Source organism: Ptychodera flava, chromosome 4 (assembly GCF_041260155.1).
Source record: "Ptychodera flava strain L36383 chromosome 4, AS_Pfla_20210202, whole genome shotgun sequence".
NCBI classification, from domain to species: Eukaryota; Metazoa; Hemichordata; class Enteropneusta; family Ptychoderidae; genus Ptychodera; species Ptychodera flava.
The window spans coordinates 980,366-994,760 of NC_091931.1; the positions used below are offsets into that span (position 1 = coordinate 980,366).

The 14,395-nt window shown below is 38.3% G+C and overlaps 1 protein-coding gene across 3 annotated transcripts in view; it reads right to left on the bottom strand.

The window, feature by feature from the left end:
• The window catches only part of LOC139130339 (alpha-N-acetylgalactosaminide alpha-2,6-sialyltransferase 3-like), a 52,852-nt gene extending 43,155 nt beyond the window's left edge, over positions 1 to 9,697 (bottom strand). The window contains exon 1 of one of the 3 annotated variants that reach the window (XR_011551829.1): positions 9,577 to 9,697. Coding sequence is in view for 1 of the 3 variants with exons in the window: in XM_070696103.1 (XP_070552204.1) it covers positions 924 to 1,382 (459 nt within the window). In the remaining 2 variants the exon portion in view is untranslated. Of the gene's footprint in view, positions 1 to 923; positions 1,824 to 9,576 lie in introns of those variants that run through there. The other 2 variants (XR_011551830.1, XM_070696103.1) reach the window with 2 other exon arrangements.
• Between the last annotated feature and the right edge of the window lie 4,698 nt (positions 9,698 to 14,395).

The window sequence follows — 14,395 nt, forward strand, 5'->3', positions numbered from 1 at the left end:
ACAACTCTGTGATGAAAATAAAGAACTTCATTGTAAACAGACTAGTGTGTGTCTTTGTGTTGTTTTGAAAAAAACAAACTGAATTGAAAACAATATATGTGTTAATTATAATAAATCAAAGATAAAAAAACAGTTAATAGTTGCATTGTAACAGTAATGGCTTTATTTGGGAAACTTTTGCATTTACTAATAAATTTTGAAATTTACTAAAACTTTTAAAACCCAATTCGTAAATTTGCTAAAATATTTCAGCAGCCAGAGGAAACACAGAATTAGGTGTACATAAATGCACAGATTTACCTAGTTTTGTGTTGGGAAAAAAATATTCATAGTTTCATCATAGGCTGCCATGCATAGTGAATCGACATTATTGATGAAATCTAAAAATTACATTTTTTGTACATGCATGCACTTTTTACCTGCCATTTCAAGCAAAGTACATTTACATGAATTATCACACACATTTGATTTGATATTTGTTGGTCAAAGCGTTACATCGGCCGCATTTTGCCTTCCTTTTGGGAGGGGACTTCAAAAGTATAGCAAGTCAGAAGGAGGTCTTGAACACATTGCGGGTTTGTTGGGGGGTATTGAGTAACAGGGGAGGGTCACTTATTTTCATGCACGGATAAACGGATAAGGGGGAGGGTCACTAATTTTTGTGCATGAACTTTTGAAGGGTCACTATTTTTGATGCAGCAGTGTTTCGAAAAACACCGGCCCACCCCCCCCCTGTAATTTATGTCCAGTCCCTTAGTTAGTCAATTTGCTTTCAGATAAAGCTGATAAATGATCTGCCCCTTTAAAAAGACCGTGGCGTATCGTACAACTTACGATGGAAATGCAGAATATTTTAGGACTGTTGGTGTTACTTAGGTGTATCAAGGCAAGCTTTACGGCTTAAAACTCGTTTTGCACTGTACCTTGTTATCGTTGACATTCTGATAGCCCATAGGATGGTCACCTAGCGGGTCAGTCAGGTTGTGTTTACCATCAAACAATCTCTTCGCTATCTTGTCGACTAACGGCACTTTTCCAGCTGTAGCCTTCTTCTCTGTCAATGCTACTTTAACAAGGTTTGCCTTGATGTTACGAGATCGACTGCCTGCATTCGTTACTTTCATGCTTTTATTGTTCTGTGTGGTCGCGTTTTGTTCTGTGTATTGTGACACTTTTACGTAGCCGTCATTACCTCGGTCAACGTCATGATCAACATTCAGCCCGACATTTCTTGCATTGGCAAAGTTCACGTTCACGTATCGTGTCGCTGATAACAGACGTTGGTGACTGTGCAGCCATCTACCCATAACCACGATATGCACAACAACAAGGATTAACAAAGCAATCAATATGACACATCGTACAACCTGAGCAGGGAACATATTGCCGCTGGCAGCGGCGTCGCAGTCCGACGCCTGATCCAGGTGTTGAAGTTTATGGAATTCAGTTTGAACGATTGTTTGAAATCAGATTTATGATCAAATAGTTGTTCATCCTCATCTGTTGTGTATACGGACGTCCGAAGACTTCATGCTCTTTAACGTATATTAACGCCCTTGGCCAAATGTGATCACACATCTACAACAATCATGGAGGTACGTCCACCAACAAACTTGGAAAGGGCACTGACCTTGTCCAGAGTATTGCAGTACGAATCACTACGTCGCCCGCTTTGTCAGTGAAGATGACATCTCCATGATCCAGGTTTTGAGAACAGCGATTCACGTCTCTTGAATCATGGAGGAGTACGTAGTCGAGCAACATGTAGTCACTTGTGCCTAAGACGTCTTTCTGTACTATATTGACAAGTTTCACCCCGCCGCAGCAGATTACGTAATCATACAAAGAAGTTACGTAATTGGACATGGACTGAAATTAGGGACCGTTCAGTTTTTACGGCCGGGGGGGCGGCAAAATCTTGTCGCCGGTGTTTAAAAAAATATAGACCCCCCTGCATTTTACGTGAAAAAAAGGTGACCGGTTAAGAGGGTCATGGGCCATTACGTAAAGTCAACTTTATTCTAGGGCAGATCGTCCATGTAGCCAACACGAACACGAAGTGTCTGTTACCGGCTACCAAAAACTATGAAAAATAGTAAAGAATGAGCTACAAAATCACTATCAGTTTTAAGTTGAAGGTAGAGTAAGTCTGTGCCTTTGTATAAAATACTATAAAAACAGTAGAAAGTGAGCAACCAGTTGAAAGTTAATCAAGGAGACCTTAACCGCATATCATTTGCATCTCATTGTCGGCTACATGGACTGTGGGCCACCAAAGAAGGTGGCCCGCCGGTAAAGAGGGTCGATCATGGCCATTGCATAAAGTAAACTTTACTGGACAGGACCACTGAAGGCGTCCGCCAGTTAAGATGGTCATGGGGTATTACATAAAGTCAGTTTATTGTAGTGGGCCGCCGGTAAATAGGGTCGATCATGGCCATTGCATGAAGTGAACCTAATTGGAGTGGGCCACCAAAGACGTCTGCCTAGCGCCTGTTATAAGGGTCATGGGTAATACATAAAGTATATTTATTGTAGTGGGCCACTGAAGGCCGCCCGCCGGTAAAGAGGGTTGATCATGGCCAGCGTGCGAAATTCACGCTAACCCGATGGCCCGAGACCAGCAGTTTTCATGCCGGACCAGTAACTCTTGAAAGATGTCCTGCTGTTCCTAAAGACGCGGGCCAGTAACTTTCCCTATATGTACAGAAGTTTACCAGAATGTTTTGCTAAGCTAAATACCTGACAAAATTATTCAAAGTTACGAAATTTATTCTTTCAAGAGATTTGCAAAACGTGAAATTCGTAAATAAAAAGTGAACGGACTGATCGGTACTGCATCAAAGCGAAACTTACTCATGTTTTCTCGCGAGAGTAGTGACGCTATCCAATATGCTCGCCTTTTGTTAAGCATGTGTAAGGTTCGAGATCTCGTTGTGGTCTTACTGTTTAGCGTATCGACCGTGTCGCATGTGTCGAAATAAACTGGGGTTTTCGAAACCTCAACATTGCACTTTTATATGATATCAAATATTTTCAGCTAATGGACAACAGTATCGAAATTAGAATTGTTTGGTCAGATATGTGAGGTGGTGAAATCTCCAATATAGGATATATATCCACCATTTTAGACAAGTCTAGTATCGTATAGGCCCTAATATAGAAATAACGGGCGACGCGCTGACCATTAATGTTTATTTGTGGGCAAGGGCGAGAGGAAAGCCAAAAATTAACGGACGAGGCTTGCCGAGCCCGTTAATTTGGCTTTCCTCGAGCCCCAACCACAAATAAACGTTAATGGTCAGAGCGGAGTCTGTTATTTCCATTATATTATCAGCGAACCCAAGAAAACCGTCAAAATTTCCGAAAATTTCAGGTGCGAACGACAACTGGGCCCCAGAAACTGAGCAATACGCGACGCACTGTCACGCGCTGTAAAAAATTGGCAAATCCGGAAATGTTTTCAAAAAAGTACCACAACTTGACCTGCAAGTGCTCCATTTTATTTTGTGATTGATTATGATTTACGTTTGAGCTGTAAAGTTACGATACTTTGAGTTGTTAATCTTATTATTTATATTCACGGGCATGTAAACGAACCATCTACTGTGTATTTGTGGTCGGTCGTGGTTCAGCTCGACCAGTCAAAATGCGACGGGCAGGGCATGGTAATATGATTTAAAGGCGGAGCCTCCCTTTAAAAGGACACCAAGGTATGGCGGCGTTCATTGTGTAAGTGGACACCAAACAGGCAACACGCGGGCACTCGCTCCAGAAAATGCAACTTTTTAGTTTTCCTCAGCCGCAAAAACCCAGACAGACTGCCAAGTGGTCAGCGTGACGTTGCTGCTGATCGAACTCTGTGGTTATATTCAAAGTCTAACGCGACTGGAAGACAATGTTTTAGGAAATTCGAGCGTTTGTGGTGGGGAATCAATGACCATTGACTATTTGAACTGACCGTCAATCAAAAGCTTGCATAAACTCTGTTTGCAGGATTAGCAACATGTGACAAAAGGTTGAGATGAGTTTGTGTAATTAATGTTATAGAAATCAAACATCATACTGGCCATGTGTTTGACTGGGAGGAGAACTCCACTAATGCGAGAACCAGGGATTGAAAAGTGCCGCTTTAAGTTCGTGTCTGACTACGGAAGTCGGGCTTGGCTAGACCACGGGGTCGGATATTTACCCGCGATTCGACAAGTATAGTATATGGTCTAGTATCGAAATTAGAGCCGGATTGAGGAAGTCGGGCTTGGAAGATCTGTGAGGTGGCAAAATCTCCGACGTAAATGTCGAACATTTGTCCCAAAATCCGATAAACATAGGTGATTTTACCCAGACCAGACGTGCCGAGACACAAGGCCAGTCATTCTAGTGACTATATTAGAGTCCCAATCGCCGATAAATATCGAGTAAACATCAGATTCTGTGATTTCACAGATTCAGTTTGTCGAGACGCAAGGCAAGTCATTCTAGCATTGTCAAGTATCGATTATTATAGAGAGTCCAAAATTGCCGATATGTATCAGCTTGAGGTAAAATAATAGCCAATTTCGCAATCCCGGCATGCCGCGACAGAAGGCAAGTCATTCTTGTAAGTCTAGTACCGATATATAGATTGTTACATTTGGCAGAAATACGTTGGACGTCAAACTTCGATACTAGAAATTAAATGTCCGATATTTAAACATTGTGCAAAGTCGCGTCTTTAATGTGATTTGACCTGGATGGCCGTTTGCCTTGATTACGCTATCATTTTAAATTTGTGATTCGTCTTTTAACATTGGTTTCAACACTTCAGTATTATTTCTTTTCATCAGTTGCCCTATTGTTTTATATTCAATTCCTTGAATTTGACGACGACTCCCTCAAAGAGGAGAAGCGCTAGCCAGAATCAATTTTGAAAGAATAAAATGTTGCATTGACTCCATTTGTGTTTGGTCCGGTGTCTGTGGTGCCAAAACTTACCTATTCCTGATCGGAGTTCTGGACGCGTAACTTTTCCGTGTTGGGACATATTTCAACTTGAAGCCTACACTTGTGCTCTTTTTCTCATTGTTAGAAATATTTCTTGTAAAAGACTGCTTTAGGAAATAAAAACGTTTTTATGTATTTGTGCTTAACCTTTCACTGATTTAATGTTTTTAGCACTGAGATCAGTTGCCCAAACTTTTGTTTTTAATAGTCATCTTCATTTGCTTTCCTTTAAAAGAATTAAAAGGCACAAATAACAGTTTGATGTTAGGATGTTGAAGTGGTGTATTTTTATTTTTTCAATCACATGTTCTTGGCCCCTATAGTGAGCGCGGATAAAAAATCTGCTCTATATTTGGATTTGACATGAGGATCAGACCAGTTGATTTCCTTCAGGGCCAGTGATTTTTTGCTCACATGTTGACACACGTGGGCATATGTCGCAGCAATGTCTGTCTGTCTGTCTGTCTGTCTGTCTGTCTGTCTGTGTACTCAATATCTCAAAAACGGCTCATCTGATCAGAATCAAATCTGGTACATAGATTCAGTTTGCAAATGGCAAGAACTGATTAGTTTTTGGTGGGTGTGGCTTGCTGACTTTTTGCTCATTTGCATAATTAATGATTTTAGAAAAAACTGATATATATTGACAACGACTGCACACAATTTGATGAGATTCGCTACAAATGTTGATCACACCAAGATAATATCAGCTTTGAAAGATATTAAGGGGTGAAAGATAACTACTAATTTGCATGTTTAATGAAATTTCCTAATTAGGTGTATATATCTGAATTTACTCGATCAAAATTGACGAAACTTGGTATGCATATTGAAGATACTATGATTTAACCTTACTGAAAGTCATTAAGCATTTTTACTTCATCCAAATCCTAATTTGCATATTTAATGAATTTTTGAAATTAAGGATTTAAATTTGAAGTTACATGACCGAAATTGATGAAACTTGCTATGTACATTAAAAATACTATGATAAAACATTATTAAATGTCATTCAGCATTTTTACATCAGCCAATTCCTAATTTGCATATTTTATGAACTTTCCTAATTAGGGGTATTTATCTGAATTGACCTGACCAAAGTTGATGAAACTTGCTATGTACATTAAAGATACTATGATAGAACATTATTGAAAGTCACTGAGCATTTGAACTTTAGCCAATTCCTTATTTGCATATTTAATGAACTTTCATAATCAGGGATATTTATCTGTATTGACAAATCCAAAGTTTACAAAACTTGCTATATACATTAAAGATGCTATGATACAACATTATTGAAAGTGATTAAGCATTTTTACTTCATCTAGCTCCTAATTTGCATATTTAATGAATTTTTGAAATTAGGGATATGTATTTGAATTTACACGACCAAAATTGATGAAAATTGCTATGTACAATAAAGATACTATTACGTAGGCTAACATTATAAAGCATTTTTGCTTCAGCCAATTCCTAATGTGTATAACTTTCCTCATTAGGGATACATGCTTGGATTTATTTGATCAAAGTTGGCATAACATGCTATGTTTATTGATGATAATACCAGGTTATACCAATATTGAAAGTCATTTCGCACTTAAGTTTTCATGTCAGCTAATTAATAGTTTGCATATCTAATGAGCTTTCAAAATTTGGAATATATAGTTTGAAGGACTTGACCAAAGACAATTACACTTGCTATATAAAGTGGTGATACAATGACAGCAGTCAAAGAAATTAATTATTTCTATTTCAGCTAATTGTGTATTTGAATACTTAATGACTGATAGAGTTTAATCTGTTGTGAATATTGTTCATTATGTTGATCATAATACTTTCAATGAAGTTGCAAACATGTGGCGAAGGTTCAAATTTACACATAACTGCAATATACATGTACAATGAAACACGTGAGCATTTACAGTTCATATCTGGTTTAAAGTTGCTGACCGGCTTGGCCAGTAGAGATTTTCAGTGAGTTTCACACACTGATCATGGCCATGGCATAAAGTGAACTTTATTGTAGGTATTATGTGGTGACCCCCCCTTTCCTATCAGTGAAAAAGCGATGACCGCCGCCCCCCCCCCCCCCCCCCCCCCCCCCCGGCCGTAAAAACTAAACAGTCCCTTAGAGCATAAGGGGTTGCCTACATGTCCGTCCCAAGGGATGGTTAGGTGTTTTGTTGTATTGCTAATATTTATTCTACCAACCTTAGGTGTTTTGGTCTTAGCAATGCCCTTGACAATCTTCCGTAAACGTTTTATCACCATGCTGCACCTATTATCTGAAGAGTTTAATCAACTAATGCGCCAAAGTAAGCAAGGGTAAATAACTAATCTGTTTATGGGGTGAGAACCCAGCCAAAGTTATCTTGAAATCTATATTTAAACTTATCTAATCATTATTATTCCATTATTTGGTGATTTGGTGATAATTATGTCAGTAATTGGCCATTATTATGCAACTATTTGATCATCTGGTATAATATTTTGACATGATTATGAACTTATTTGGTAATTCTGTTGTTTTGCCATTTTTCGGCATTGATGTCTTGATTTGGAACTTATATCATAATTATTATGCCATTATTTGGTCACTTGGTCATTTTTATGTCATTATTTGGTCTTTATTATGCGATTATTTGGTCATGATTATGACATTATCTTGACATTATTATGAATTTATTATGTTAATTCGGTTCTTTTTCCATTTTTCGGCATTGATGTCCTGATTTGGAACTTATTTCATCATTGTTTATGCCATTATTTGGTAATTTGGTCATTTTTATGTCATTATTTGGTCTGCACCAGTATTTTGCGGGCAGGGCAATGTGAGGTACTGCAAAACGGGTGACAGTGGAAAGCCATGATGAAAGGGGGACTTGTCATCCAGGACAACCATCTAAATAAAAAAATGTGGAAATTCTTATATCAAGTCATCCTTTTGGACTCACTTTAGAATAATTATATCCATTTACAATTTGTATTTTAAGTATTTTACTTGATTTTTATATGGCTCTATGTAGACCTGAAATGAATAATAATAACAATACAATACTTTACAAAACTTTATTGGTCAACAACACACTCAGGGAGTGCAGTAAGGCAAAAATTATAAAATTCCAATTTACGACAAAGTTGTATGTGCTGCTACCGGGGAGAAAGTAACAGAAATACATTTCACAATAGGTACTTTATCTTTAGTTTCAGAGTAAAGATGTGAGTAATAATAACATAAAACCAGACCGACCGACCAATTCAATCAGGGCTCAGTGGGGCGACCATTTTCAGTCGCATATGCGACAAAATTTTATGAGGTTGCGGCTGAAGGTTAAGGTTAAGATTAGTCGCATTTTGCGACTGAACTTTTGTCAAGACATTTCTCCATATGTGATGATCAAATTCAACATGTATTCAATAATCAGACATATTTTTCAGCACGCCAAACTATAACATATCAGGCATACATATATCAGAGATATCTGTATTTTTCAGCATGCTCTTCGAGCACATTATCAGACATTTTTCAGCACGCCCTTTCTGTGCATGACTTTAATATACAAGACATATATATCAGAGATATCAGGATGGTTTTTTTTGTATTAAAGTTGTTTTATTGGTAACATTTTCTTTAGTAACAGTAACTTAAATTAAAATGAAGTACTGAGTGCTTAGTTATCTACAATTTTGTGTAAAATTGAAATCCATTTGCTGTAATGTCTCTCTAATTTGTCTTTATCCAGAGCTATGTCGTACTCTAGATGGTAGTTGAATTTCACTTGCAACATAAATGCTGCAAAGTGTGGTTTACTCTGTTTCATTTTCATGGCATAGATGTGTCTTTTGGCTAACAGTAGCAAGTGATTATGAATATCAGAGCAACCGTCAACACCAAAGAGCACTTCATTTAAGTTATGTCTCGTGAACAAACTGAGAGCTCGAGATTCCTCGAAAAATGTGTGAAACTCGTTCCAGAAGGTCTCAGTGAATTTACAGGTGTAGAAAAGTAGAAGTAGAATTCTAATTTAATTCTAATTTAAAACAAACTGCAGCGAAATGTGGTTTTTAATTGGGTTAAAAATAGTACCCAACATTAGAATCGGCAAAATGTTGAAAACAGCAATCAATTCAGTCCGAATCATCGGAATGAAATAAATATAAACGATCTGCAGCGTCTTATACTCGAAGAGATATTTACAAGTAGTACCCCTCAAAGACCTTGTTTATTAAATTTGCATTTCGATTACCTTATTTGCATATAGCCTGATAAAAATAACAATTTGTCACGTGCAGTATTAATCCAATATTATGACAGAACCCCATTGTTTTTATTGTCGGTAAGAATTACAATATAGTTTTCAGTCAAGAAGATACATCATATATCCCAAATAATATGTCCGGAATCCACATCGTACACCTTCAATATGACGGCAATGTTATGATGTATATATACATAGGCAATGTGCATTGCTATCGTATTGACACTAGAACTGCGCGTGAAAATTATCATTAAAGAGATCTTCAAAAATAAACGATAATCATTCAAACGCTTTATAAGCTTGGGTGTTTACAGATAAACATTAATATAATTACCTGGATTATGGTCTTCCTGTCAAAAACGGACGTCAAAACGGCGAGTCCGAAACGCAGCAGACATCTTTGTAGGATGCGCCACTGGGGTATGATTTACGCGCATCTACCCCCTGCAAAGCCGCAGTGCAACATGGGAGAGTAACACATAAGGTGTTTACGGTTGTGTTTACAACAGAGGACGTATTAAACACCGGCGTTTATATTCACTAGCTGCATGTACATTACGTTTAAGAAAAATATGTTTAGCAAAAAAAATATTGCTCAAAAATATTATATATTTCATATATCATATATTTCATATATCAGAGTTCCCCGTGATCATGGAACTCACAGTTTGAATATGATAATAAACACAGGCATTTAGTTTCTAAACACATCGTCACTTTAATAAACAGAGGTGTTAATTTTAAACGCTGGCGTTTAATCTCTATACGCGTCACACGTCGCATAGATTTACAGTGTAGGTATTTAGTGAATATCACTTGGAATTTTGTGTCCTAATTGACTACATGCAAAGAAGAATTAATGATATTAAGCTGAAGTTCAGATCCCCAGGAAAACTTATAACCTAGTAGACAGAGCCGGACTCATTGAACAATCTTCAAAAATTAGCACAATCAAATGGAATACAAAAGAAATTCAAAGAAAAAATTGAGTATAATGATACTTAACACTAGGACGTAATCTAAATTCGGTATTGAATTACTAACTATTCCAAGGCAAAGCACTTCAGCAATTCGGTATTGAATTACTAACTATTCCAAGGCAAAGCACTTCAGCAATTTTGAATCTGACGCTTCGCTTCTCAATCGTTTTGGTAGCGCAGAAGCTCTTACGCAACATAATCGGGAACTATTTCACTCACCAGGGTTTTGCGAAGCATCTTGTTCATAAGAACAATATATATTATTATTACATGCCTCGTATATCGAACGTCGCGCGCTCCATAGGATTCAATGGTAACTCGCCGATGACGTCGCGGGCCGCATAGTCATCACTGGACTGAAAGTGAACCGGAACTATTTTCAACTTGAAAACTTTTGGATGTAAAAGTCTTTAAATTTCATGTTTTGCACAGAAAATCCGGTTTTTGGAAAATTTCGCATAAAAATATTGATAAACCGCATAACAGCAGTTTAAATATATCAATGCGCCATTCGATGATGAAAATCGTTCTATTTTTAACCGTTTTTCGTCTAAAATGAAAATAAAACATTTGACTATAATTTGCCAATAAACGTAAATATTTTTGGTGCAAACTGAGTAAGAGAGGCATGTAATAAAAACATTATAGCCCAAACAAGGGACTATGTACCCTCGGGGCAGGAGACCATTTGCCCTCCTTACGTCGGGCAAATGGTCACCTACCCTCGGGCACATAGTCCCATGTTTGGGCTATAATATATACAGCGCTTGTCTTTTTAGTGTGGAGTTTCAGGGTTTGGCACACACGGGTTTCTTGATTGTAACGTACAAGTTGTTGTACTCCGACACATAACATCAAAGGATGCGTCGATTGCCGCACGTTCTCTTATCACGCAGAATGTTACGGAGCTATAACACTGTAGCAGAACTTTTACCTAAGAGTGACAGTAATCTTTCCCGATACAGGCGTATGATTGGTTCAAACCTTCGCAGTCTCGGTCAAACACACCGGAAGACTATTCCATTTAACATCAAGGGATGTGATTTGCACTAAAGGGCGTGATTTTTACCGGGAATATCAAAACAAATGCAAAAATTGAAACTATTTGTTATGAAATTGACTACACATTTATTTGTATTGTACCCTGAAGGGTAACACTCACTCAGTGTAGCCAGGTTTGACTTCCATAACGGAAACCACCTGTGTATTCAGTGTTCATCAAAACTTGCACATGAAAACTTGTTTCCGCCAACTTTGCTCTCTGAGAGCAGCGGCGCAGATAGGCATGCACAGATTGAACTCATTGCAATAAACAAGCATGAGTCTAGTACCAAGTCCAAGTCCAATACAGGGGAAAACGCAGACAATTTTACACAACCCTTTGGACTCGTACCACGAGTCCTAATTAACAGACGTTTGCATGGATGTGGCTAAGAAGTTTGTGCACTGGCATCTCTGCTACACGAATAAAGTGCGCCGCGTACCGGAGTTCAAATCCAAACCGTGCGGGTAAATTTGACATATGTGTTTTGGTTATTTTTCATCGGGAGGGGGGGGTCATCAAATTTTTTCGTCTGACAAAGGGGGGGGGGGTTTCTTTTTTCACGAAAAATGCAGGGGGTCTATATTTTTTGAACACCGGCGACAAGACTTTGCCGGCCCCCAAGGCCGTAAAAACTGAAAGGTCCCTAACGGAGGGCTTCTGAGATTTGATGGCTTCTATGAACTCAACTTCAACGTCCAGTAACACTCTTTGTCGACCACGGCGATAGTTTCTAGGGGATTTACTGAACCGGTCTTGCAAAAATGTACCCAAATCTTCTTTTACTACGGTCGTTGCTGCCAATCGCAATTTCTTCGCTGTTTGTACATATGATCCACGAGATACAAAACCAGTCGCCTGATCACCACCTATCTCCTCTATTTCGTGAACTACTTATTGCCGGAGATCACTGCTGGTTGCCTTTTCACGGGTGTAGGTTCTTCCCCGTGTATTTTGCATTATTTCGATAGATTACTCCAAGGCGATAGCTATACGAAGAAACGACGATCAAACGTGGGTCCTTTTCTGTTCAGACCGACAGTTGTGACCGTTAAAACAACTCGCTTAAATTTGCATGCAACAACACTACACTGTGCGGCATTCTCAGACGAAGACAGAAATGAAAACGTGTCGTCTGTCTTGGATAAAATGTTGCATTTCCGTCTGGTATTTCTTTGTGTCGAACTGTAAACCTTGGCTGTGCCAAACAAAAAATCCGTGTGTGCCAAACCCTGAAACTCCACACTAAAAAGACAAGCGCTGTAATTATGGTGTCCAATCCATGCCAAAATTACTACTTTGATTTTACAACACAACATGCCATTCCGGATTCTGTTTTACAATCCAACATGCTATTTCACAACACAACATGCACTTCCAAATCCTATTTTACAACTCAACATGCTATTTCACAACACAACATGCACTTCCAAATCCTATTTTACAACTCAACATGCTCTCCCAATTTCATTTGACAACACATCATGCACTTCCAAATCCTATTTTACAACTCAACATGCTATTTCACAACACAACATGCACTTCCAAATCCTATTTTACAACTCGACATGCTCTTCCCAATTTCATTTGACAACACATCATGCACTTCCAAATCCTATTTTACAACTCAACATGCTATTTCACAACACAACATGCACTTCCAAATCCTATTTTACAACTCGACATGCTCTTCCCAATTTCATTTGACAACACATCATGCACTTCCAAATCCTATTTTACAACTCAACATGCTATTTCACAACACAACATGCACTTCCAAATCCTATTTTACAACTCAACATGCTCTTCCCAATTTCATTTGACAACACATCATGCACTTCCAAATCCTATTTTACAACTCAACATGCTCTTCCCAATTTCATTTGACAACACATCATGCACTTTCAAATCCTATTTCACAATTCAACATCCCATTCTAAAGCTAGCTCTGCGGAGCAGGGCAGTGTTACTGGCTATTGAACAAGATTCAAAATGGCGGACGCGAAATGGTCCCCTCGCACAGAGAGAGAAATGCGAACTTTGCACAAGTCTAAAAACGCAGCTTAGCACATTTTGTATCTAAACAAAATGAGCGTGCTTGAAAACTAGGATCGATCACGATTATAAATTAAAAATTGGCTGTTTTTGGAAAAGAAACTGTGCGCTGCAATCAGCAGTTTTGTCTATTGTGCACCGTGCGTGGGAGGCTTATCGTGAAAGACCGAGATTTACTATATGGCGCATCTGATACGGATATGGTCCCATCGCATAGAGAGATGACAGTGGGCTTTGTGTAAGTTCAAAAGCACAGCTTAGCTCATCGTGCATCTAGACAAGTTGAGCGTGCTCAAAATAGGAGATCGATCACGATTTTGGGTGAAAAAAACCGAGTTTTCGGTGGAGAAACTGCGCGTTGCAACCAGTGGTTGGTTTTGCCTATGGCGGTCAGCAGGGCTGTGGTGGGAGGCCTTTAGCCGGCAAGGGGTGGACCATTGGGGAGTGGAAAATTTTCGAAAAAAAATTCCCCACAAATTTCAATAAAAATAATCAGCCAAAGAAACTTGAGAAAAACAGATGACGCACTTAGGTAAAAGGAAAAAAAATCCGTCAAAAGTTACTTTCTGAAACATTTTTATTTTAGTCTGCATCAGATAGGCCTATACTATGATTCTTTGGCCAAGAGGGGGGGGGGGGGAGGGGAGATCTGAAGGGTATAATCGTGGCCAGTAAATGAAGTAACTTTTTTATTTTATAACTTTTTGTTCTGTTTATCATATTTTTTCTTTCACTGAAGTTTGGCATCGTAAAGTAATTCGAGATATAAGATAATGTAAAAATCATATCTGTGATATCGATTGTTAACAACTGTATTGTGGGTCTTTACACTATGATTAATTAACAAGAATTCAACAATTCAGGCAGCTTGCATCGGTGCATAAAAGGGAAATATTCACCAACCATATGACAAACAATCACTTTCTTTGTATTTCACTATTCAACGAAACTGATTTCCATTGTAATGTTTAAACTTTATTTCACAATTAAACATTACAAATCCGTATTTTTCTTTTCAAAATTTCATTTGTACACTTGTCTTGACGGTTGAATACCGTGCGTGTGAAATGCAATAG